The 27,111-nt window shown below is 37.4% G+C and overlaps 3 protein-coding genes across 4 annotated transcripts; all 3 read left to right on the forward strand.

The window, feature by feature from the left end:
- Nucleotides 1-292: 292 nt before the first annotated feature.
- Nucleotides 293-12,200, forward strand: LOC116765923 (glycogen debranching enzyme). 2 transcript variants are annotated; one of them, XM_061521938.1, is made up of 23 exons: nucleotides 293-462; nucleotides 1,847-1,983; nucleotides 2,407-2,501; nucleotides 2,843-3,020; nucleotides 3,211-3,412; nucleotides 3,706-3,846; nucleotides 4,059-4,271; nucleotides 5,057-5,169; nucleotides 5,586-5,711; nucleotides 6,197-6,340; nucleotides 6,950-7,018; nucleotides 7,359-7,559; nucleotides 7,769-7,889; nucleotides 8,154-8,286; nucleotides 8,548-8,716; nucleotides 8,912-9,008; nucleotides 9,175-9,318; nucleotides 9,392-9,457; nucleotides 9,531-9,667; nucleotides 9,748-10,681; nucleotides 10,752-10,886; nucleotides 10,967-11,116; nucleotides 11,210-12,200. In XM_061521938.1, the coding sequence occupies exons 2-23, from the start codon at nucleotides 1,853-1,855 to the stop codon at nucleotides 12,197-12,199; spliced, it is 4,689 nt and encodes a 1,562-aa protein (XP_061377922.1). In that variant the 5' UTR covers nucleotides 293-462; nucleotides 1,847-1,852; the 3' UTR covers nucleotide 12,200. The 2 variants fall into 2 exon arrangements, with proteins under 2 accessions (XP_061377922.1, XP_061377923.1); XM_061521939.1 differs by having other exon boundaries at nucleotides 369-475; nucleotides 1,853-1,983.
- Nucleotides 12,201-17,166: 4,966 nt separating this feature from the next.
- LOC116765804 (uncharacterized) lies at nucleotides 17,167-19,599 on the forward strand. Its single transcript, XM_061522110.1, has 3 exons — nucleotides 17,167-17,217; nucleotides 18,737-18,842; nucleotides 19,353-19,599. Exons 1-3 carry the CDS (start codon nucleotides 17,200-17,202, stop codon nucleotides 19,457-19,459), a joined length of 231 nt encoding a protein of 76 aa, XP_061378094.1. The 5' UTR covers nucleotides 17,167-17,199; the 3' UTR covers nucleotides 19,460-19,599.
- A 5,673-nt stretch (nucleotides 19,600-25,272) lies between these two features.
- LOC116765724 (protein suex-1-like) lies at nucleotides 25,273-26,665 on the forward strand. The gene is made up of 2 exons (XM_032655305.2): nucleotides 25,273-25,427; nucleotides 25,834-26,665. Exons 1-2 carry the CDS (start codon nucleotides 25,305-25,307, stop codon nucleotides 26,098-26,100), a joined length of 390 nt encoding a protein of 129 aa, XP_032511196.2. The 5' UTR covers nucleotides 25,273-25,304; the 3' UTR covers nucleotides 26,101-26,665.
- Nucleotides 26,666-27,111: the final 446 nt, after the last annotated feature.

Here is a 27,111-nt window from a genome sequence, read left to right on the forward strand (position 1 = left end):
ACTCATAAACAGAAAAACCTGAAAATGTTTTTAGTATTATTTAATGTAAAAATAATATGGTGACCTTGAGTATATTTATCAATTTGTTTTGAAAGAAAACAAGAATTATGATAATAAATTAAAATATTAAATGTCCTCCCTAATTCATATGAGTTACTTTCTTAATTAAAAAAGCGAGGTTATGTTTATTAATAGTTTTTATAATAACATATTAATTGAACTGTTGTAATTATAAGGAGAAGTATATTCAACAGGTAATTCTTCGTTTTGTCAAATTTGACAGTGGTATGTTTTGGAGGTCACCTTGAGGTTACTGTCAAAGCGGTGATAAAGCGGCAATGATTAAAATTATATTTATTTTGATACAGTAAGACGTGAGACGAGGTTCAACTGGAGAGAAATTACCTACGTTTATTGATAACCCAGCACGCTAGTTTCCCTCTTTAATGATTTGCCATTAAGGTAAAGGTACAGTGTGAGTATTTTTGTATATTTTTCTAAAAAGCTATTTATGTTAATGATGTGACACTTAAATTTTAGTTAGTTTTACGTAAAAATATTGATCTAAATACGTAGATTATTTTATATTATGTTGACTGTTTTAGAGAACATAAAGTAAATGCTTTAAATATCCTAATCTGCTACTATTACGTATGTACTTCCTTGATTTTTTTTACTAAATAATTTAAACAATTTGCATAAGTCTACTCATAGTTTTTAAATTTCTAACAATACAATTTTATCGAGCATATATTATATAATAATTTTATACAAAGAAATTATGTATAACTCAGTTTAATTATTTTTCAATTAAACATTTTAATGGAATTCAATTTTCATTGAACTGTTGCGTTCACAATGAGAAATAATTCCAGCACCACATACCGCAGTACTTGATACAACCTGTATGAAGTTATACATATCATTTTGTGACATATACTATGATATTTTGTTGTATATCTCGTCAACTATCACTGTTCAAATGTTCAAAGGTATATATATATATTAAATTATTTATTAGATCTTAAATAAAATGCCCGTGTAACAAGAATAATTTTAATTATTCAGCATCTGTTAAAAATTAAGGACTTTTTCGTTTATAAGATAGGTAATTACTTTATAGATAGATACAATATTGTGTTGTTTCAAAGCTAAGCTGTTATGGTAGGAAGAAAATCAAGGAACACAAATAAGGCTTTGCTGGGACATGTTATATTCTAATATTTACTGGTTTTAAATTTAATTTAGGACTAATTATCTGGTGTTTATAATGTTATTGTCTTGAGATACTTTTAACACATTATTTAGCTATAGCTATAATACTTACTGTGTTAATAATTCTTAATTTGTTGAAAGTAAAACTGTATATAACAACAGTAGGACTCGGTGTAACCAACAATGGGCTATGGTTCAGTTACCGCTTTGTCTCATATGTTCCCTTTATACTATTATGTTTTACAAAGGTCTGTAATTGTATATGGATTCAGAAGTGTGTAGCCCGGTTTTATAAGTAGTTAGGGCTTTGCCCCGCGACTCCACTTGGCGGTCGACATCCGACGGCGGACGATGCTCGCAAGAGAGATGACCGAGTACGCGAGGAAGGCGGAAAAAATCGCCATCGAAAAGGTTACGGCCGACAGATGGATCCAATATTAGAATTCATACATCACATATTGGACAGAGTTTGTCATTTTTTTTTGCACGTCGTCACGAGTGTGTTCGTTGTGCGTATGACACGGTTCCGAATATCAGAATTTTTCTATTATCCTGATGAAAGAAAAACGATTATGGTGCAAGCATTATATGTTTCACGCCTTGAAAGTAAAGTATATGTTCATTGTGATAGAGGCAGATGGCAGTGGAGAGTCGCGAGGCGGAGGGGGGGTCGGCGCCCGAGGCCAGCGGCGAGGGGGCGGGGGAGGGGCAGGTCGTCCGTGCGATCACGCTCAATCACGGAGAACATCAAGACGCTACTCTCTATAGGTAAAAAAATATATATTTCTAAGCAAGTACACTTAAGTAATAAGTGTGTGATATTGTTTTACCGTCTAATTCCTCTGTATTTTAAAGTGATAACTTCTTATGCGAGTATAAATCGTTTCGTAACGTAACGCGTAACGCCACCGAGTCTGGTTTCCCTTTCTTTCACGTTAACGGCATCGGCAGAAATGTTTCGAGTAATATTCAATTTATTCAAAACAGATTATTAATTTACTGTACATATAATTTAAGTAATAACCTAAACTTTTTATAACTAACGCAAGTTATATTTTAAATAGTAAACTATTATGAGATATCAGTTCTGTCGAGCGAGGGGCACAAATTTGTTTTTTCTATGTCGCGTCATATATAATCAGACCAGAACCCATTTAATGTTCATTAAGTATATATGTCATTTTGTTATAGGTTTGAAAAAGGATGCCGTTTACAATTCAGCCCCGGGCCGAGCATGCTCGGTCGGAAGGTGTTCCTCTACACAAATTATGTCGTCTCAGAAAATTGTGAGTAATAGATCTATCACCAAATCAATGTAAGAAAATAAATACTATTAAAATTATAAATACGAAAGTCTGTTGCTTTTCTTTTGTAAATTCACTAAACGGATTTTGATAAAACTTTCCAATAATGTAGCCCAATAAAAAAAATAAGTCATAGGATGTTTTGCACAGTTGAATAATGTAATTAATATAACATCACGTGACCCAGACGATAGATGTCGCTGAGGCTTGAGGATTTTCTAATCCATTATATTAGTATGAACAAAATATAGCGTGAATTAAAAAAAATAAAACGCAGACGAAGTCGCGGACAACAACTAGTTTTAATATAGAATATATATCAGCGGAAGACAAGAGCGAGCCAGCGTTCGTACGCAACCAGTACTATGCTCTCGAGTGGAGGAAGGACGAGGATTCGGAGTCTCTCGGTACCGGCCTCCTGGTCACTGACACGGAGTTCTACTGCGAGCTGAAACTGGCTAAGGCTGGCTCATTCCACTACTACTTCGTTTACGACAGCCCGTAAGTAGGAGCATCATGTGGTGATGAGGCCTTCATTGGTCGAGGTGCGAAGATTAATAAAGAAACTTGTCCAGATTGAAGTTTATTTTACATTTCAAATGAATTATTTGTCATAGTTTTATTGTTCACATCAGATATCCAACAAATTTATGGCTGCCAGTTGTACAGTTTTCCTATATTTCCTTCCCAGCGAGTCCCGGGTGGGTCCTCAAGGCTCGGGCTGGTTCCACGTGGCTCCGAGCCTCTCCGCGGGGGGAGTTCAGGTTCCGCTGGACGGCGTCATGTGTCAGACGGTGCTGGCCAAAAGTTTGGGACCCCTGCCACGGTGGATGAAAACCCTGAGAGTGGCTCACGAAGCTGGTTTCAACATGATACACTTCACTCCCGTTCAGGTTAACTGACAGTTCATACTACAATACAAGCTCCGTGTAGACTTTAAACAAACTGTTAGTGGCTTTGATTTTCTTGTTAAAATTCTTATGTAAATTTAAATTCTATATTTAATCCGCGAACAGATAACAATTACACCTTATAGTACCACAAGATGAGACAAAAGATTGTCTCTGTTGTTATTTATAGATGATATTGGTAAATTTAAATAATATATAGGAGATGCTTACTTAACACTATAGTTGTAGGGTCGTGTAATAAAACGTTTCTTTTAACTTTAGCTCTCTTTTTTCAGGAGCTGGGCGCGTCTAATTCAAGCTACAGCCTGGCGAACCAGCTCAAGCTGAACCCTCGCTTCAACGACATCAATTCTGGCAGGGATGCCACCTTCGCTGACGTGGAAAATATCATCGCCAAAATGCGCAACGATTGGAAGGTTAACATAAGAAATGAAACGCTGAACAACTAATCTATAGTTTAATGTTGTACATACATTAAATTAATAAGTAATGACCAATTAAAATATTATATAATATTGATATTGATAGACTATTTAAAATACGTACATGCTATTACAATTGTACACACCCTGTTTATTGTTATATCAGAATATCCAGGGTGTGTACATGTGTGCCAATGTTTATATAGATGCTGTCGATATGTGACGTCGTGTTGAACCACACGGCCAATGAGAGTGAATGGCTGACGTCACATCCGGAAGCCACTTATAATTGCATCACATGTCCCCACCTGAGGCCCGCCGCCCTCCTCGATGCTGTACTGGCCAAGTTGGGGGAAGACATCGCATCGGGACGGGAAACTCGCCTGCCTACTAAGATTAACACACATCAACAAATTGAGGTAAGCGTATCGAATATAGTATATACTTTAGAAACTTTCAGTGAGGTGAAGTAGCATCACAATCGGTCCAGCCGTTCTTGTATACAGGAAGGTTCGAAGCTTATTTTAGTTGATAAGATAGAGTTCTGTTATAGTAGGCGTATTAAGAGACCTTATAGAGGATAAAGTGGCTACTTCATACAGCGAGTGAAATAGTCTCAAGCGATAGTCCTCTCTTTTTCTGTCTAATTCCATAATTTCATTTCCTATAGTCCCCTGATCTTGAACTACCTGAGGCTGAGGCTGTGGTATCAGTCACTTACTTCAGATGGACCATTGCTCATTTGATGATATAACATTAAAATATACTTAATAACATTATATATGTATATATATACAATTCAACAAGTAGGTATTACGAAACGAACTCACTAAGAATAGGTTCGTTATAAATTTGTACGCGGTAGAAGTGGGAGCGAGAGGTATAACGGCTAAATCTCTCTACAACCTACTAAAAGACTTGGGCCTGTCCAGAACTCACATCAATTCGTTCTTGGAACGTACTTCGAAAGCACCCCAGTAGGATCGTTTCAAATTTGGTTTGGTAGAGAGGTAGAGAGAGGAGCTTGGACAGTGGAGGTGAGCGTTAGATAGGGACCCCTTAAACCTACACCTGGGTCGCAAGTCCCAGGCACTGTTAAAGCTCCTCTCCCTGCAACGCGATGGACCCGCACGGTGAATCCATGGATTGCTAAGAGGTTTCATATGGGTTAATATGTATATGTATATAATTACGTTGTCCACAGGTGATCCGCGACATCCTGTTGAACGAGCGTCTCCCGGAAGCGAAGCTGCACGAGATGTATATCTGTAACGTGGACGAGACGGTCGAGAGGTTCTACCACATGGCGAGGAACAAGTTAGTCCAGTACAATGTTAACTTATATTCAACTGATAGTGGAAAATGGATCCTATAATATATATGCATAATAGATATATTTCAGTGACAGCTTTATTGTTGAGCTTTACACGACACGACAAAACCTTACATATATATCGTATGCCTCAATTAAATCGTGTTACTGTAATCTTATAGTTAGCTAAAAAATTAACTACGTATGTGTGGATGTTTGCTGTACGCTCGCCCTGAACTAACGGACTGCATTTTGATGGAACAGTTTGTTATGAACTGGCGCGTCACGGGCGGCAGATGTCGCTGTCGGCCGATCAACGTGTGCTGTATATTAAGTTAACATCATTCATCTCTTTGTACGGAACATCAAAAACTATAATCTTTGTGACATACAGAAAATAATATGATGATGTCGTCACTAGAGTGCCGCCGGTGAGAAGCGGCGCAGACGGGTCATCGGAGCTTCGTCTCATCACAGATCCTCAGAGGCGGAGAAGAGCCGCCCTCGTAGACCTGGACCGAGCGCTCCAGGTGTACAACGTGTACAGGTGAAGCAGACTATTCAACTATAACCTCGATAATGCTCTGTACATGCTAGATTTGATTACTTCTACTAAGTCCCTTTACCATAAGTTTGCATTGAAAACTGAATACGGAGCGTTTTAAGGTTTTCGTTCATAAATTGTCGTATATCTAATGATAGTGATGCACTATTTAGTTCTTATTAAAATATTAATGATTGTCAATAGTAAAAAAAAAATTTAAGACTTTAAGAACTAGCCTCAAAGATATATTTTTCAATTAGCACTCTCAGTATAAGTTCACGTCGGTTAGTGCACACCAGTAACCGATTTATCGGTGCAGAGGTCACTGCTTTACGTTCAGCCCTGCTCAGCTTTATATCGGACAGCCGGCCTGACGTATCTCATTCATATTGAGCGAAGTAATCCCCACAGTATTATAACAGTAAATATCTGTATGTTTCACTGCAACAGGGAAGGTAAGTTTTTTTTACATCATTGTTATAATTCAGGGCCGACTGCTACGACGAGGATGCTCGTGTGAAGCGTTGCTGTGAGGAGTTCCGCGTGAAGCTGGAACAGTTGAACGAGGCCGCCATACACACCGTCAACGATCACCTGAGAGCCGCTGTGCAGAACTGTGTAGCGGGGATGAGGTGCGTACACACACGCGCACGCACACACGCACACACGCACACATTCACATTCACACCCATAATCCTCGTGTAGATGAATGTTTAAAATTTTTCGATCTATACTTTCTATAAGTTATTTAAGTATGCCTACAGACATATACCTTTTCTATATATATATATATATTTACATATATTGTGATTTTGATGACACAATCAATTAAAACATTAATGGTTTCTCTGTAACAAAAGATTTTATTGTTAAGTTTTCTACCAAGGTTACAATCTATATTAGGTTCTCAATAAAAAAGTTTACAAGACTAACGTGTAAGAAAAGAAACGACATTAAAATTTTAAAGCTATTAATTTACAATGTTAAATTTGTGGTACAACCATTTTATCATGAATGTAGTCTCGTGAGATAGACTACACATTTTGCACTGAGCCCATTTTTGTAGTCACTGGGACGAAATCCCGGCCAATAGCTAGTAATTTATAAAATATTGAATAGAAGGATAATAACCACAACAAATGAAGAAAAGAACATTTAAGTAATATTGACTGTTCTGCAAATTATATTCACGAAATTTTCACTTGTTGTTTTATAATAAAATAAACAAAAAATGATTTCAGTTACTTCCGTCTTCAGTCAGACGGCCCTAAGATAGAGGAAGTCAGCGAGAAAAATCCTCTCGTACCAAGGTAACGAAACACAGACGCGTGCAGACTTTGTATTAGATTTAATCGCTATCATCAATAAATCATAATATTAATTGTTATAAAAAAAAATTGGGAAAAATTCTAGTAAAACTTTCCTATCCCAACGCCGGTTTTAACAAATCAACTGTACAATTTTTCTGTATAATATATTCACTATCAATAATTTATCATTGGATTTGTATTCGTCCTATTTCGAAGAAAAGTAAAAAGCTTTCGCTTTGAGACATAACGCGAACGGAACTGCCTTTTGAAGAAATAATGTATGCCAAAAAAAATATCCAATAATGACAGTCCCGTCTACATAATATGTGAACTTCTCCAGATATTTCACGTTCCCTGGTCCGCTGGGTGGTGTCGCGGACATGGAAGGCGTGATATACGGCGAGGCGGGCCGCCTGGTGATGGCGCACAACGGCTGGGTCATGAACTCCGACCCGCTGCAGGACTTCGCTGACAAGGAACACGACGGACGGGTTTACTTCAGGAGGGAACTCATCGCTTGGGGAGACAGTGTCAAACTCAGGTGGGCGTCACGTTACGCGCGCGTTGATTATGTCACTCGGCATTTGTAGGACTCGCAGGAAGGGTGGGGGCAGCGTGGGCTGGAATAAAATGTCGTCGTATCTCATTTGAACAGTATTTTGGCACACAATATATCATCCCTAGAATAGTTCACCCACGCGGATGAAGGCCCACTCGGAGTCTAGTTTATACAGGCTGATCTTATTCCAGGTACGGCGAGAAGCCGGAAGACAGTCCATTCCTGTGGCGCCACATGCGGCAGTACGTAGAACTAACAGCCGAGGTCTTCGATGGAGTCAGACTGGACAACTGTCACTCAACGCCATTACATGTTCGTTATGACAATATAATAAAATTATTCAGAAAAAAATCCTCATTTTTTATATTCTACATTAAATTTTAACTTCACACACAATTTCTTGTGTTTCAAATAATAATCTCATAGAAATATCACAATATAATAAGAAAATTTTCACTGTTTTAGAATTAAAATTATGCGAGAACTAGCCCAGGTGAAAATTTATTAATAACTCACATTATTAAAAATGAATTATAATTATATATACGAAGGTATGTGATCTGTATGTCCGTCCAGGTCGCGGAGTACATGCTGGACTGTGCTCGGAACGTCAAACCCGACTTGTATGTAGCGGCGGAGCTGTTCACCAACTCCGACCATGTCGACAACATATTTGTCAATAGACTTGGTATAACGTCGCTGATACGAGGTAACTCACACATACGTGCTTTATATAATATAAATGAAACGGGTCAAGAGGGTCCCAATTAAATGGTTTCTACTGTGTGTAACTTGACGAGTATTAAAACACAGCGGTCATGACCAGTGAAACTTGGTCTTAATGTTTTTCTGTAAAAGGTATGGTTATGTCCGGTATGAATATATGTGTGTGTGTGTGATAATTAATATGTGCATATGTTGAAATTCTATGAAATATTATTCTTACAAAAATATATTAATTATCTTACAGAAGCCCTATCAGCATGGGACTCCCACGAGCAGGGTCGACTGGTCCATCGTTTCGGAGGTCGCGCCGTGGGGTCGTTTTTCACCCCTCAAGTGACCCGCGCCCAGCCTCAAGTGGCCCACGCTTTGTTCCTTGACCTCACACACGACAACCCATCGCCGATCGATAAGAGGTCATATTATAATTGTTGATAAACATTTATCATCTTTCAATAAATTTACTCATGCGACAGGAAAGTAATCAAACATAACATTTGGAGATCTTAATAAGAGAACGGATATTCTTTTCTGGGATAGTGTGATTACACTAGAGTACAGTAAATCACTATTCGGTTGATGTTAAAAAAATGTGTGTCTGTCTGTCCCAGGAGCGTGTTCGATCTACTCCCGTCCGCGGCGCTGGTGTCGATGGCCAGCTGCGCGATCGGTTCCACTAGAGGATACGACGAGCTCGTGCCCCACCATGTATATATATACAGCCTGCATTTAACCCTAGCATACTATCACATTATAGCTACTGTTGTATTGTATCCGTATCAATTAAGACGTGTATTTGTGTCAGGAAATAGATATGGTGGGATACTATTAAATTGCTGTTCGTTATTTTTTTAAATATTGTAATGTATAATAGATCCACGTGGTGGACGAGGCTCGTTTGTACGCGGAGTGGGAGGAGGGGGAGGGGGAGGGGGTGAACGCGTCCACCGGCCTTATAGCAGCTAGGCGGGCGCTCAACGATCTACATTTACATCTAGCAGCCTCCGGATACTCGGAGGTGGGATCCGTGTACAGGACACGTGTGCATACGGGTAGCGCGAGAGTTATAATACATGTCGCTCATTGTACAGGTGTACGTCGATCAAATGGATGCTGACGTGGTGGCTGTGACGAGACACGAGCCACATTCGAGAAAGGTTTTGTGACACACATCGTATTAAAAAGCTATTAATAGTGAGACAATCGTCCTAAATGATATTTAATTTTCAGTCTGTTATTTTGGTCGCCTTCACCGCCTTCAAAGCCCCCGACGAGTCTTCCACCGGCCGCTACGTGAAGCCGTTACGGTTCGAGGGACAACTGGAGGAAATTATTTTGGAGGCGGTGCTGAGACACAAGGACCACAGGTGCGGTGACTAGCCGTGCGCTAAATAGTTACAGATATTGTACGCAATGGACGAGACTAATGTAAGATTGTACGTTGTAGAAGCACGGGTCGCCCGTTCCAGACGTGCGGAGGGTTCTCTCGTCACCCGCAGCACATCAACGGTCTCAGCGACTACGAGGCCAGCGTCCGCTGCGGCGTTCCGTTGGCGCAGTCCAACGTGTTTGTTAGTGAACGCCGTGACGGTCCCTATACTGTGCTGGAGTTCGGCGTGCTACCCCCCGGGACGGTGGTCGCGGTGCGTGTGGCCCCACATTCCTCGCAAGCGGGGGCGCTGGCGGCTCTCAGACGAGTGACCTGCCAGCATCCAGCGACAGATCCCCTGGGTCTGTCGCCGGCACTCACTGACCTCGATCTAGGAGATTTCAACGCGCTGCTATATTGCTGTGACGCGGAGGAACGTGAGCGCTGTGGGGGCGGAGTGTACGACGTGCCCGGTCACGGTCCGCTCGTATACGCTGGGCTGCAGGGCGTGGCTTCACTGCTGGAGGAAGTCGCCCCACGTGACGACCTCGGACACGCGCTATGTGACAACCTCCGCGCTGGCGACTGGCTGCTCGACTACCAATGGCGGCGCTTAGAGTCTGACCCGCGACTGGCCGCCCTGGCGACGATCTATAGAGAAGCGTTGAGGCCGGTCGGTGATTTACCGCGTTTTCTGGTGCCGGCCTACTTCGAGGTCACTGTCCGTTGTATGATAGCTGCCGTGAAGCGCGCGGCCCTGGCTCGTCTGGGAGGCGTCGCGTTGAGTTCGGGAGTCGCTCGTGAGTTGTCACTGACGGGGGTCCAGCTGGCCGGTGCGGTGTCGTCCGCTCGTTTGCCGGCCATGTCTCCCTCCCTGCCGATGCTCCGCCCGGCTCGTCCTTTGTCCCTGTCGGCCGGTCTGCCTCACTTTGCCGTGGGCTACATGAGATGCTGGGGTCGAGACACCTTCATCGCTCTGAGAGGAATGTTCCTACTCACGGGCCGTTATCAAGTATGAATTTTATATTCTTTCTCTTTATGTTTTTTTTAACTGAATTACATATAATTTTTACTCTCCCAAGGACGCGCGCTTCCATATACTAGGATTCGCTGCTTGTTTAAGACACGGTCTGATACCTAATTTATTGGACGGAGGTCGCAACGCTAGATTCAACTGTCGCGATGCGGTGTGGTGGTGGCTGCAGAGCATCAAACAGGTAATCATAAAGTTAGCCATAACTTTGGTCGTCACACAAAAATGAGAATTTAGTCTTAAGTAAAAAATGTTCTATCCCAGTACTGCACGGAGGCCCCTCAAGGCTACTCTATCCTGACGGACCCGGTGTCTCGTATATTCCCCAAAGACGACAGTGAGCCTGCACCCCCAGGGGCTGCGGACCAACCGCTGCATGACGTTATGCAGGAAGCCTTGGACGTTCACTTTCAGGTAATTAGTGTTTCATAATGGTTCTTAAATCATATGCCATTATAATATGTCGCCAGGATTGCATAAAACTCTAATCGTTTAATTCGCTGTTAGGGTCTCGTCTTTCGTGAGCGCAACGCCGGCCGACAGATAGACGCACACATGTCCGACAAGGGTTTCAACATCCAGATCGGCGTGGACCCCGAGACCGGGTTCCCGTTCGGAGGAAACGAAGCCAATTGCGGGACGTGGATGGATAAGATGGGTTCGTCGGAGACGGCCGGCACGCGGGGGAAGCCCGCCACGCCGCGCGACGGCAGCGCGGTGGAGCTCGTCGCGATGGCGTACAGCGTCGCGTCCTGGCTGGCGGCACAGCATCGCTCCGCTAAGTATCCGTACCCGGGCGTGGCGAGGCGGCACCGAGACGGATCCCTCACCGCCTGGACGTACTCCCAGTGGGCGGATCGAATACGACGCTCCTTCGAACGACACTTCTGGGTCCCGGCCGCGCCCTCGGCCGCCGACCAGCGCCCAGACCTCGTGCACCGCCGCGCCATCTACAAGGACACGCACGGCGCCTCGCAGCCCTGGGCCGACTATCAACTGCGCTGCAACTACGTCGTCGCCATGGCTTTGGCGCCAGAATTGTTCGACCCGCGACACGCCTGGCTCGCCCTGGACAATGTCGAGAAACTGCTGGTCGGGCCTCTCGGTCTCAAAACCCTCGACCCCGAGGACTGGGCCTACCGTCCCAACTACGACAACTCGGACAACAGCTCGGACCCGAGCGTTGCACACGGCTTCAACTACCACCAGGGCCCGGAGTGGACGTGGCCGCTCGGCTTCTACCTCAGAGCGCGGCTCGCCTTCGCTCACGACAACGGTCAGTTCTCCAAGACCGTGGCGGCGGCATACGCGGCCCTCGCCCCGCTTGTGGCAGAGATGCGCTCGTCCCCGTGGCGCGGCCTGCCCGAGCTGTCCAATGCCGGAGGCGCATTCTGTAAGGACTCGTGTCGCACCCAGGCCTGGAGTTCGTCCTGCATGCTAGAGGTGCTCCATGATCTCGAGCTGTCGCGCCGAGCTCGACCGCTCCCTCTCGACTGACGTACCTTACGCGGCCGGCCGCGCCGCGTGCGTCATGCGCAGCGTGCGCCCTCGCCGCGCCGATTGTACGCGGAGCCCTACGAGCGGCCGCCCGCCCCGGCCCGGCGCTCCACCGCCCTGCGCCGCCTGCTGCCCCGCCGCCGCCCCCGCTCGCTCCACTCCGCCCGGTCTCTCCGTCTCTCGCGAGTCTACAACCTGCTTCCCAGCGCTCGCTCCGGCAGCCTGTCTACAGTCGTGTACAGTGACCGTTACTTCCTGTACGGCCTGTCGCTCCACACCGGCACGCCCCAGTCCTCCGGCCCCACTGTTCACTACACTCCACTGCCCAGTGTTCCGTGTGACCTCGTCCCGGGCGGCGGTGTGCTGGTCGATGTCGGAGTGCCTGCTCCTCGTCGGAAGGTCCGTTACGGGTCTATTCGTCGTGGTCGTAGGGACGTGCCTCGCGTGTTCGGGTCTCCTCTAGACTCCCAGAGCCTGTATCCCGCCCGTCACCTTCCTCTCGACTACCGCCAGCCGGCGGAGGGTTCCCCGCCCGCCGCGGGTCTGCTGTCCCCTGAGCGTCGCCCTCGTTGTGAGTCCCCGTCTCCCCAGGTATCCGACTCGGAGCCGGCTCCTCGGCCGGAGTTCGCTCGTCCCGACAACGCTTCCTCTCGCCCGATCAGCGCCCTATCCATGGTCTACAGCAGTACGGCGCCCTACGCAGTGTACGAGCCCTATGGTTCGTCCCGAGGCGCAGTTCTTCGTCGTAAGGTCCTGAACACGGAGCGCTATACAACAATCAAACACCCGACCCTCACACAAAAACGAACCGTTCGAGCTCTACTGGTCCTTAGCGGAGCTTTTTATACTCTAGCCTTCCTCGCCTTTTACTTCCTGAGCCTGGGTTGATAAAAATACGAGTGTCTATCTTAGACAAGGGCTTGTACAGGTGAGTTATTAGACGTATGAGAAATAAAACAATATTAAAAAGATAATTATAATACCTCCAACTACTTATTTACCCTTACCTTGTGTCTCGTCTATTGTTTAACTGCAAAGTGATGTATTTAAATTTCAATACAGATAAACAAGCAGTAGCAACTACCTAAAAAAAAGAGATTTTTCAGTGTTGCCATTATAGCAGCTAATATTAAAACTAAGAAAACGAACGTTATATTCCTGTGCCATAATATTTTTATTGAAAAATATTGTATTTTTTTAATCACGATCAGATGTAGTCTTGGGTTTTGTTATTTAATATAAAGCGGCTATTGCTGTAAGTTTACACGTCTCGGTTCTAGATTCATGCGAGTCTTTTCTAAAACATATTTGTTTAATTTCTTTATATATAAACACTATAGATTATATATATTTGTTATTGAAACATACATATATATATTTTAGTTATGAAAGTAAATGCTTATTTAAGAAAGTTATAGGTTAATCATATATGTGTATATAAATACATTTTATTGATAATTTATATTATTATTTGAGATTTTATATACATGTTATGATTATATTAAATAAATAAATAATATAATTTGATGAGTCTTTTTATTCCTTCAACCATACTACTTATAATGACTTTAAAAAAACTCATAACCGTGTGTCATTGAAGATTAAAGACGCTATTTGATTTCCGTTTTAAATTATTTTCAAACCCCAGGCGTCTTCCGCATTTTTTTATTTGTATGTAATGTTTTTTACTTCCCTTCTTATAAAAGATAGTCCTACTTGGCCTCACACTGCATACGGAGCTTTAATAGTTTCTTATTTATTAATCTACACACATTAACGACTATAGTACCTATTAACGTAGTTTATTGAGCGAGAAACGGTAAACACACTTGGTCAGTGCATACAAAATCTTAAGCATTTTAAATCAAACCGTTTATCTAATGACGTTTAAATGCTTGTTCGTCTTGGTTACAGTAATTAGTAATCAGTAATGACATTTGTTCAATGTCATTCATTCTTTGTATATTAGCAAAGCATGATGTCGTCTGCCCGTGATCACGGTTGCTGAAAAGTAACCGTAACGTCGGGATTATGTTGTTTTAAAATAATAAAATCCGCGTAGTATATCCGAAATATATTAGTTTCATTTAAATGAATAAAACTCGCGAAAGTCTTAGATGTCATTAAACTATGATGTGTCAGTTGTTAGTCATAGACACATTGTCTTGATGTCATCTATAGATTAAACACAAACAGTAGATATGTTCAGTTCATTTTATTATTTCACTTTATACATATGTTTATAAGGTTACTATATAACAAGTTAAACCAATAAAAGATTATCATAAAAAATATTTTGGTCTGTCTTTGCTTATTACTTCTAATTTCTTAACGGTTGTATCGATTTTGAAAGAACTTTCAATGCTAGATAGTTGATGTAATGAAAAGTAGCACAAGCTACCTCTGTCTTTAAACATGTACCTATTACTATTAATATTGAAATTAATAAGAAAAAATAGCACGATGAAGTCGCGGGCACCACTAGTTTATTAATTCAATAGGAGTAAACCACGCTAATACCCGACAAATTACTTCGGATAACATTAAAGATATGTGTCACCAGAAATGCGGTAATTTTTTTTTAAGTGATAGTTTTTATTGAATTTTACTTAGGTATCCGTAAATTTGTATCGGGTGTATGTTTATTACTTAGTTACAGAAAAAAAAATGCTATATCTTAGATGCCATCGATGTACGAATACTATAAAATATAAATAGTTTACATTTTATAGATTTTTTTTTATATAAACATCCTGTTACGTGGATAATAAGTTCCACAAATCATTAGTGAATGAGGAGAGGGAGAAGTGTGATTAATATTTTGCTGAAAATAAATGACATCGAGATCTATGACTTTCGCGAGTTTTATTCATTTAAATGAAACTAATATTTTTCGGATAAACTACGCGTGATTTATCGTGATTTCTCGTCGGCCCGTGATCACGGTTGCTGAAAAGTAACCGAAACGTCGGGAGTATGTAGTTTTTTACTAAATATATCAAGCGTAGTTTATCCGAAAAATATTAGTTTCATTTAAATAAACGACATATCATTTAAAAAGTTAAAATTGCGTAATGACTTACGCAATTGGTTACGTTAAACCATTTTAAGTATATTGTTAAGTAAAGAATAATGTAATGAATAGTAAACGAAGTTAGTGTTACGCTTTATGACATTACACAACACAGGAACGCACTGAGAGAGAGCGTTGCCTAAAACAAATTGATTTAGTTATTATAATGAGATCTAAGATTTTCGCGAGTTTTATTCATTTAAATGAAACTAGTATTATTCGGATATACTACGCGGATTTTATTATTTAATAAAATCGAGATCTCGTCTACCCGTGATCACGGTTGCTGCAAAGTAACCGAAACGTCGGGATTATGTAGTTTAAATAATAAAATCCGCGCAGTATATCCGAATAGTACTAGTTTCATTTAATTGATTTAGTTATTGCTTTATGATATATTAATATGGATTTAAATTCATTGATGTAAGATAAACCAAAAGAAAGCAGTTTCTACGATAAACATAAAATTATTCATATCCTTGTACCGTTAAAATTATAATTATACGACCAAGAACGTATTAATTAATAAAGAAATAGCTTAGCAGCCTCTTTTTAGAATTTTAACTATTTTGATTGTAGGCTTTATGTATATAAAATAGTTATTTTTGGTGTAAAAACAGCAGTCTGCATGAGTAATCTTATTCCGTTTGACTCGAAACCGGAATAGAAACGTCATGGTTACCAGAATTTTGCATCGTCAGCTACACGCGATGCTCGTGCAGGTTTTTCATTCATACAATTTAGCACATTGTTATTGTTTTTTTATTTATGCTAAAGGTGGCAAACGAGCAGACGGCCTACCTGATGGAGGTAGTTACCGTCGCTCATGGACGTCCGCAACATAGTTTTGTGGTTGCATTACCACCCTTGATTGGTGGGAACGGGGAAAGAGGGAGCGGCGCCCTCACTCATCGGACGAAAGCAGCCATTAAAGTCAACCTCACGCCGATCTTCTGTGAGAGGGTACTCATCCGGTCGAGCCAGCCCATGTTCGAGCAGTCGTTACATGACCACACCTAGGCTCTATCACCTTGACAATTATAATATTAGCGTTGGTTGTTGAATGTGAAATAAGAAATGTAGACATGTGGGAAGTTACTGGCAGGTATGTACATTAAACTATAAACGTATCAGAGACATCTTAAAGATTCTAGTAACTATAACTTTTTACTAATAATACCTTAACTACTAGGTTAAATAAGTAGGACAGTTAAGTAGGTACAAACTACGCTAATACTAAATTACATAATAAATGAACAAAGCTCCGCATGTAGCATAACGATAGAAAAATTGGATAGAATATAAAGGTTTCTGCTGCCTCAGCAAGCTGGCCAGAGTTTCTGTAAACACCTTCACTTGGAAGATGTCCAAGGACTACAGCTTCCCTATTACGATATTTTGATCGTTCACTAATTCCTATGGCCTGAAAAAGTTTAACACTGACATCTTGTTCGAAACTAAAAATATTATTATACAATAATTACAAACGACCTCAAACTGAACGGAAACAAGGATCGAAACCAGTTGTATAAGCAATTTATATATATAATAAATAACTGCAATATAATTAACGGAGGTTAAATCCACGTTTATTGAAATATTCAACATATATCTAGTAAAATATTACAAGTAATATGTGTGTGTTGATCCAAAGATCATGAAAGACAAATATTCTAATGGTTTTAAACGTACCTTTTTACTTTTATTTCCTTCAGCGATGAACACGATCAAAATAAATATTTATGAGGCTGCTATTATTATTTTTGACCTATAATAATATTAAATGATATGATCAACATTGTTTTATAAGACCTATTAATGAAAAGTGACTTGTAAATTAACGGGAAACTTGGTGAGCTTTGTAGTTGGCGGCCGTATTATTTATATAAAAAGACAGCCGCGAGCCCGCGTCGTTTTAGTAATAACTATGGCGGCTTTCAAAGAGGTCTGTTTATTTGGATACATTTTTATTAATAATTTTATAGTGCAATAATAACGTGCAATTAAATTCCATGTTAAGTGTACCAAGTTACCATTTATTTTTAAACATTATTTGTATATGTTTGGTATATATATATACATATATGTATACGTTACCAAATTACTTGAACTAACTACTTGAACTAACTTACTCTGCCAGTTATTTGATTTCAAAAGAAAATTCTTCCGATCTATTCACTAGTTTGTGTTGTTTCAATTTTGACCAAGGAGGTTCTATTGGTAAAAATATATGTATATTTCCTACTTCCGTATTCTATGTTTAGTTTATTTTATTTCACTGTATATTTTGTCTTAATATTTTACGAGATAGTTTTTTGATTCAGTTGTTGCTGCTATTCTATCGATTTGGTTCAATTTATCGGTTAATAAAATTAATGCGATTTAAAAGCTTTTTAAATAACACAAGTATGACCGAGAAAAATCGTCATATAATAAAAGAAAATTGAATGAACAAATACTTGATTATAGTAATTAAAATTTCTACAAGATTTTCGTTTCAAGTTAAATTGTTTGGTTAAAATTAACAATATCTTTAGCTTACTCTACAAATATAACTTATACTAGAGACCTTTGTAAATATTAAGTCTTTAATGATAAACGTAATTTATTATTCCAACCACCTAACATTGCTTGTTCGTGATTTAAGTTCAAGGTATTTTTCTAGGCCAGGTAAGTGTTTGACAGCTTTTGATATTATCATATACATTTAAAGGACGCTGATATAACTGTCACGAATTTACTGTCATATAGCTTATGGCTTTACCAAATAAATTATATGTCAAGTTAACACGGACGTTGGAACTATACGTTTCTAAGTAAAATATAAAAACTTGTACTAAGGGTGCTATAACTGTAGGTTAAAATAAAAAATAAATAATGCGAAGATTTTTCGTAATCTTTTCTCAGGTGGTAAAATTTTATCAGCTATCTGATTTATTAGTATTAATAAAATAACCTGAATTTTAATAACCTTAAGTTAAACCTTAGTTTATATCGAGAGTAAATTTTAATTGTATATTTTTATTCGTAATCGGATCAATGTTACTTGAAAGACAATGACATATTGTATGTCGACCTTATGTCGTGATTGTCATTAGCATTAAGCAATGTATTTTTTTTATTATTATTTTTTTAATTTATAATGTGGCCTTCATCCTTGCAAAGACGTGCACAGTTATTTTATGTTTTTGAATTTATTTATCAGTCTGTCAAGAGCCATAGACAATGAAAATATAATTTCAACAACTTTTGAAGCTGTCATTTAAGTTTATTATCATAGACAAATTGCCCGTATTAATTTTTTAAAGTTTATAATGTTATAATTTTAGTTATAAATGTAAACAATTTATAAGAAGACATAATTTGCTCAAAGAGTTTTTGTACTTATCTAAAAATTTCTCTACTTTTTAGGCTGAATTTTTAAAGATAACATTAATTTTATTTTATTTGTTAAACTAATTCAGATCATGTACCTGCTATGTGTCGTGTTGGTTGCGGCCTCGGTGGACGCCAGGCCAAGCCCCGACAGCGCGGGTCATGTTCCCTTGCCCGGCCCTGGGCTGTCCTATGGTAAGACGCAGTATTGTATTATCCTTTAATCAACAACTTGTGTGAATAAACGTTTTGTTGTTAGGTTTAGACGTAACTCTAATATAGATTGTTATTCAGCTAATTCAGCTATTCATAGAAGCTATTTGTTGAGGACTTGAAGCGTGTAGAATTAAAAATAGTCAAAATTTAGTATTGTTTAGTTTTTGTGGATGCAATGTGTTTATAATTTTCTTTAATTAAGATACTTATCAACTTTTTGGTATATTAAAAAAAAACAAAATTGTTTTATTTTATTTTAGAATAATATCCAAGTAAACAGGATATTTGTAAGTGTACTTCTATATTAATACCTATATGAATACTTACTTGTGTAACAGAAATTTAAACCGTTTGTGTTCCTCTCTCGTCTCGATTCTTTTGTTGTTTGAAAACCATGAGAACCATTACATATAAGTATTCAATTTTGTTCATAATTGATGTATACATTAATAAAATATAGATTTATATGATATTTTATTACTTTTCAAGGCGGTATCCCCTACGGCAGTGTTAGCGGCAATGTTGCCGAATACTTCAGACAGGGTCCATCTATCGGCCATATCGGGAACCTCCACGGAGTAAACCAATACTTATAATAGATGGCGCTAGTTGTATATGTAATTAATTTATTGTAACTTTATTATATCTCAATATAAAAGTGTGATGTTTTTGTTGTCTTACTTATATGTATCAGCAAATAGAAAAATCAATTAATATAAATAAATAGTCCTCCGATGATCTTGTTATGATTTAAAAGACTAAAACCTAAGTTCTGAGTTCTAAATTAAAATTTTAAGTTTATTGAAGTTGTTATTAAATCGATAACTATTACTAAATTAAAATAATGTTATCAATTTAAATACAGCAACAATCTTTGTTTTTAGAGAAAGGATATATATATCTGAGGTGTTTGAATTTTGAAAAATATTTCTCACTAAGGCGAGACGTAGCAGATAGTTGATTGGCTTGCCTTATTAGCAGTCAATATTAGTTTTATGCATAACTATGTGGGTATATTTTATACAGTCCCCTTAACCTGTAAATTATTAATTTTAAAACGTTTTAGTAACAAATAAACCATTACAACGTACACACGTGTCTTCATTACGTATATTTCCGCACATTCTAAATTGAACCTTATCGCCATGAACAATTCCAATTGTCATTAATGTGGTACATATTAAACATACATATTACTAAGAGATGTATAGGAATATAATGAGTTAATGGCATTCTCGTCTGTTTTATTTATCAATAACAGTACGCTTACCCCAAGTCTGTATAGTCACAGTAAATACGAAACGTTCATAGTGTCATTCATAAATCTTGGCAAATTATAATATTAACGTGGGTTATTAAAAGAGGAACGGTAAACTCTGCGTACGAAGTGTGATTATTCAAACTTGTGTTAAGCAGTTCTCACGAGTATTGTTGTGTAGTTAGACGTTAATTAATTATTATATGCAATTACGAGGTGCTAAAAACTTTTTATAACTATTAGTATCCACTACACTCTAAGCTTATACCAACGAATGTTGCAATATTATTAAATAGCACTTAAATAAATATACAGATTTGGAAATTACAGACTAATTAATGGGTACGATAAAAGATGACCAAGTCATTTTACGAGTCTTTAGAGCATGTTAGTATTTATGTAATAAAAACACAGACTTTACCTAAGTTGCCATTTTCGTATAAAATATTTTGTATAAAAGAATAAATGTGTATTATGTTTTAAGCAAATAATCTATGGGTTACAATATTTATGCCAGTCTTTTTATGGTAAAGGGGCCAAACGAGTAGACTACCTTCCTGGTGGGAAGTAGTTATGTCGCCCATGGACATTTAGAACATAGTGTTGCGGATGCGTTGCCAGCCTAAGAAGGATGGAAGCATGATGATCATCCAATAACCATCCTGTCAAAGAGAATTGCCCTTGATCTTAACTGAGAAGCAGGTTTTGTGTTTCGCTTGCACGGAGTACGGAAGGGCATCCGATCCAATCCGCAGTTGAGGTTCGTCCTGGATCCCATGCCAATGAAACACGCTCAACACCTCAAAACCCACTTAGACTGAAGCAGGGCAAAAGGTTATTGCATACATCAACACCCCGGGGAAGAAAGGGTGGAAAAAGAAAGGTCAACTGGCTCTCTCACTCATCGGACGAAACGCTGACATAAAGGAAACTTTACGCCGATCTTCTGTGAGAGGGTGGTACTTCCCGTGTTGAGCCAGCCCATGTTCGAGCTCTAGTAACATGTTACTTCGAGCTGTAGTAATATGATCATGACCACAGCTGACTCTAACATTTTCTCAGAAAATTTTGACAATTTTTTTTATTATAAATGGTTTAAAGTTCAATCATGTAAATAGCATCAGAGTTGTGGTCCTTTGTCCCCTACTTTGTCTAATTGCCGGAATCATATTTTTTTGTAATAGTATGCATTTTTATTTCTTTTATCGATTAGGTTATTCAATTTACCGTCACATAAAAGCTGGCAAAGATCTCATAATGTCGAAATATTTCTAATTATAACTCTTTAAAAAATACATTTTTACTTGTCTAGCTCAAAACGAAGTATATTCCACAAATTTTATAGTTTTCAAAGTTATATATTTTATACAACTAACTAACAAGAACACATTGTCGTGATACAAAGTTCAGCTTTTTTCAATTCTAGTCTTTTGATTACAACCAAGGGTTTCTTTGTATTACTTAGTCCAATGACAGTTTAACAAAAATCCATATATGTGTACATATGTTGAGATAATTCGGTGAAATATTTCGCCAACATGTAATTTAAGTTTTGAGTAATGCAGAAAATTATGAATTCAATAGCGATATAACATATAATTTAAATGAAGTAACAGATTAAGGTTGTGGGTCTACGGTCACGCATCAGAAAACGTAGCACAAGTCTGCATAGTCACACTACGTACGGAGCGTTTCCCTTTTTTTAATTCAATACTATAAGAAGCAAGGGTTTATGAATTAAACTGCCAACGCTAGTATGTAGAGTGACAATAAATATTGGGGGTAAGAATTATCTACGAATGATTAGAAAATCTCATGGTATTTTACGATATTATTTATGTTTTTTTTTTAAGTATTTATTAGTGATTTTAAGAAATAGCTGAATTAATAAATAAACTATACTTCCAAATGGAACAGCAACAACAGTTCCAAATACCTCAAACAGTATTTATTTTACTGAGAATTTAATAATTTAAACGATTATTAATTAAAATATTTGCAGTAATAATGAAGGCAAAGGTCTCAACTGTCATGTTAGTAGTGAAGGCTGTGGAACATGTACAGTTGTGTTCATTGTTTCTTGTAGTAATTTTGCCAAGGTTGAATGCGATTTAGTGAGGGCCATGGAATTAATTTAAAGAGGAACTGAAAAAAAATTGTCATTTTTAAACCGTATTTTTTTTTTGTAGTGTCTATTACTTGGTATTCTGGCTTGGGCCTTACTTTTTTGTTTATGGATAGTCTGTTTCTTTTAGTTTCGTGAAATAAAACGTAAACTATCGTAATACTAGAAATCTCGAATAGTCTGCTATCATTTTTGAATAAAGTGTCAGAAGTCCTTATGAATGTATGTCAATAATCTTTTTTCAAGTCAAAATTTCTTTATTAATTAATTAGTTTTGTCAAAATTATAGTCCTAATATATGTATATATATAAAATTCTCTATAGAATGGTTCCCATTCCTAACCAACATCGTGCCAAAAACTTATTGCCTTTTTATTGTAGGTGTATAGTTTTGATATGCCCACAAAATAACATTTTAATAAAGAATCACAAGTTCTTTCCTACAGCAACGTTTTGAATAAGATCTGCCCTCTAGTCTTCCACCTACACTGGCTTTAATTTGACAATATTATCTGGTTTACATTATAAAGTTTAAATGTTTGAACTGTCACTAAAAACCGACCACTAGGACCGGAAATGAAAAATAACTGCTTTATATTAGAATTTGCAAAAAAAAGAAATTATAGTAATCATGAGTGTGGTTGTATAAAGCAGAGTTGATATGATAAGTGGACTGTGCTGAACCAAATGAATCAAAATAACGAAGGTTTATGTTATATCCATTAAGAGAAAGCTGATTTTGCACCCAAATAAGATACATCCGTCAAGGAGTAGAGGAAGAAGAAGTAATATTAGAAGACGTGATTGTTAAGGTATCATTTAAACTCTATAAATTGGGTTAGAATAACTGTTATGTGGTAATAAAATGATTTTCTATGAGCTCAGTCCAAATTTCAAAGGTTTGAATAAGTATGTGTACCATTTGGAGTAAGTCAATGTCTCCTTACATTTTTTTAATTTTTATATAGGTATTACGTCCGCTAGATGAAACGTATAAGCAACAGTTTTGAAAATAATTTATGATCTACGATTTCGCCCGGAAATAGATTAAATGAAGCCTACACACATTCTTGAGAAAACTCACAAACATCCGAACATGTTATCTTTGACCTTGAGTTTTTTTACCACAGGTGGTATAATTTCAATGATAAGTTTTGACAATTTATTCTAACTGATGTAGACGAGTTTTCTAGAACATTCAGCTCTGTCAAAATATTTTCATTTCTGTTATCCATTACGGTCTAAATGGTCGCGTTAGAGAAAATTTTGCACCTTCTAAATTTTATATTGAGTTGAAAAGTAATTTATATAACATATTTATATTATAATCAAACAACATTTATGAATGAATAATAAAAGAGACGGTGCGAGCCAGCAGATTTTTAACAACCGCTAGGACGATATCCTAATATTTAAACATTAGCCATTGACAGCTACAAGCCCCTATTAACCCATTAATCGAAATAATTTCTTTCTGAGAAGCGTATAAATATTTTCGTGTTTCGCTGGAAGTCCATACACGTACTCCTTAAAAGCGACAGAAAATTCATTGACAATTGTTTTACGATCATTGAGATGTGAAAAAAATAACTCTGATGACGCATAAAAGTGAGACTTCGATATTTTTATACTGCTCTAAGTTAAAGGATTTTGGTTCTTATGTTGACGTGATAAATTATTTATCAGCTCGTCTGATGTGACCAAGAAAGGTATATCATCTTGTAATTCAAAGCACGAATATCCGCGGTATTTTTGAGCGGTCACTGTTACATATTTCGCATTAGAATTATATTATAAGTGAACAAATTTCAAAGAAAGGTGTTCTGACTTAATGATCTGTCGTTTTTTGTTTGTTTCTTCCAAATAGAAATGTAATTTATATTCTCAAATGTAACGCAGGTCGGGAATAATCGCTGGCTATCGTCTAACCTCTAACAAGGTTCGAAATTGTTTACATATAAAATAATATTGAATCAGAACTTTTGTTTAATTCGTCCAAGAAATTTGCTAAATATTCAACATGAATTATTATAAAATTTACAAATTATACATATTAAGTGTTTTTATTACACGTTACGTGTAAATGATATGTAATTGTTTACATTTTCAGTATTTCAGCTTGTAATCATTGAACGACTCAATGCCAAATATAATTCGTGGACACGACGATGGAGGGGCCCTTGAGACAGGTTATGATTACCTCAGCAATTTGTTATACACACTTTAATATTTGTTTGGTATCATCGATTATAATTAAAATACACTTGATTGAATTTATTTCTTCATATAAAATATCTATAAACGATGTCATTTCAAATAGATTATCAAAAAATCGGAATTGGAAGGATGTCACATTAGATTATAATCTTTGTAGAACTTGACGATTTTCTGCATGAACATTATACGTTTTTGTACGCATTGTTCGCTCGTATTTCCTTGGACACAGCCACGTCCATTGTATTTGATCGAGCCTACTTACAGTAATTATACTCCTTCCTCTCTCTCATTATCGACGGTTACACGCTGTTATGTCACAATGGCAAACCTTTATACATGATAACATGACATTTGATTGTTTTAGATATCTATATTTTACATACTTTATTAATAAAACTATTGTCATATTATTAATTGATTTTAAAATACTAGGTCGATAACTTTATCGTCATTTCTACCTGGTACATGAAGTGGAGGGATGTGTGATATCTGAATTAAAACAATCTCTTACATTTATAACTAAGCGAAGACATAGTAAATATGTATTTATTTATTATTTTTTTTAATTTAAAAAAAAAAAAAAAAATATTCACGCACTTTACGGTAAGCGTAAAAAGATCTAATTTTTTGGTGTCCTTTATGCTTAAGAAATTATTCATTAATTGTTATCGCATAGAGAACGCTTCCTTTTTTATACGAATGAAGGATCTTTTACTGCTATAAATTTAATTTTTTTCGTGTTCCATCAATATCAAACGTAATGGTGGTGTATTATATCAATCTGCACACAATGTGTCTATGGTCGCCATGGCGTGCCGCTAATCCCAAACACCGTGGGTCAATGGCACTATGGAGTCCAGTGATGCGTGGTTCTAGGACGCGTCTGTCATATAAAACGATGTCTTCAGGCGCATTTGACAGTTCGTCTCTAAAGTTGACAGCATTAGCGTCCGAGATGGTGAAGGTAAGTTTGAATTTAATGTGAAAATTTTTGTAAATTCTCACTATTACGTAATATTAATTGTTATTTATGGTATTAAACACATTTATGCAAATTTTGATCCTTATTTTTTATATGAGCGTGTAAACTAACGTGTAAATATTTAAGTAGGAATTGAAAAAATATTTTGTAATTAAATTATAAATATTATTAGTATTTATACATATCACTACTATTTTTACAAATAATATTAAAAAAGAATTGTTTTTTTCCGCCTTTAGATTATTCATAACGTCTTTAAGAATGCAAATTAAGTGTCGGTCCTATAATAAAGATAAAGACATCATATTAACATGCAAATAATGAATTAAAACTAACTCTATCCCATTTTAAATTTCAATAAATTCTTACTAAATATACTTAATTTCAGATCGTCTTACTCATCATTGCCTCCTTATTATCCTTGGCCCTTTCGGCTCCCGTTGAAAAGGCTGAAGATCTAGCGTCTTCTGATAAAGAGGATCTTCAAACCGCAGCTTCACATTTCGGACCGTACGGCTATGGCTTTGGGGGCTACAGATACGGAGGATATTACGGCTATCCTTATTACAGTTATTACGGCTATCCCGGATACGGCTACGGCGGCCTGTACGGAGGCTTCCCATACGGCTACTACGGTCACGGCTTTTGGTGGTAATATAGTGTAATTTTTGATGATTGGTCTCATTCCAAAGAAAATATAACAAGAACCATAGATATTAAGCTGTAGAGGCTGCTCTACAAGGTTATCTGAATCTTTACACATCAAGGAACAAATTCACCATAACAGCATTTAATAGGTTTATTAAATAAATACATACACAAATTGTAATGATGATGTGAAAAAATATTTTCGAAGGTTCGTAGACATTATTATGAAGTTAATATTTGTCTTTATTTCCTTGTTAATTATACATCGATGCTTTAGCTTTACGCTGTTTGAGATTGCTTGCCTTGTAGTGAGAAAGATGTTAATAAATTTCGTTCACCCTTCATTGTATTATGATACATATTTAAATTGTGATCCCAAAAAATTGTTATTCACTATTAAAATTAGTATTTAAATGTTTATTTTTATTTTATTTTATATAGTATTTCTGATTATAAATCGAAATAATCGTTTATCATAAAATATGTTTAATGCAATACAATCGTATTTAAGTCCTAAATGTGTGTTGTGAATAAAGTTTAAGACACTTCAAGAACAAATGTATTAAAAATTATGTATATTTTATTTCTATCCATGTTTCATTATTATGTCGTAGTGTTATTGCTGCGAGGACATGTGTATAAATTTTGCACCACGGCGCATTTTCATTGCAATTTTTTTTAACAACGCTTTTACAGCCTTTATAAACCTCATCTGTAGAGTATCTGAGCTAATAATGATCGTTTTACCAATATTTAAATAAGTCAACGTTAATAAATAAAAATTGTGAGTGTGTAAAATAAAGAGTTAGTATATCATGATTTACCATTCGAATTATCTTAATTCCTTAGCTTTATACTTTCAAAACTATTTGAAATCTGGTCAAATAAAACTTCGATCAATTTAATAAGTCAGTACATCGGACTACGGATTATAAAACGGTTTATGTATTATGTAGTTTTAGAAAAATATACAAAAATATCTGTAAAATGTTGCATATATACATCCCATACGCAGAGA

The sequence above is a fragment of the Danaus plexippus genome, chromosome 11 (genome assembly GCF_018135715.1).
Source record: "Danaus plexippus chromosome 11, MEX_DaPlex, whole genome shotgun sequence".
Classification (NCBI taxonomy): domain Eukaryota; kingdom Metazoa; phylum Arthropoda; class Insecta; order Lepidoptera; family Nymphalidae; genus Danaus; species Danaus plexippus.

Excerpts from the sequence above, each read along its gene's own strand:
- LOC116765923 (XM_061521938.1), top strand. The coding sequence starts at position 1,853 with ATGGCAGTGGAGAGTCGCGAGGCGGAGGGGGGGTCGGCGCCCGAGGCC. Across the intron at positions 9,319-9,391 it reads CAGCCTCCGGATACTCGGAG|GTGTACGTCGATCAAATGGA; the intron begins GTGGGATCCGTG and ends CTCATTGTACAG. Across the intron at positions 10,682-10,751 it reads TACTCACGGGCCGTTATCAA|GACGCGCGCTTCCATATACT; the intron begins GTATGAATTTTA and ends TACTCTCCCAAG.
- LOC116765804 (XM_061522110.1), top strand. Across the intron at positions 18,843-19,352 it reads CGGCCCTGGGCTGTCCTATG|GCGGTATCCCCTACGGCAGT; the intron begins GTAAGACGCAGT and ends TTACTTTTCAAG.
- LOC116765724 (XM_032655305.2), top strand. The coding sequence starts at position 25,305 with ATGGCACTATGGAGTCCAGTGATGCGTGGTTCTAGGACGCGTCTGTCA. Across the intron at positions 25,428-25,833 it reads TAGCGTCCGAGATGGTGAAG|ATCGTCTTACTCATCATTGC; the intron begins GTAAGTTTGAAT and ends ACTTAATTTCAG.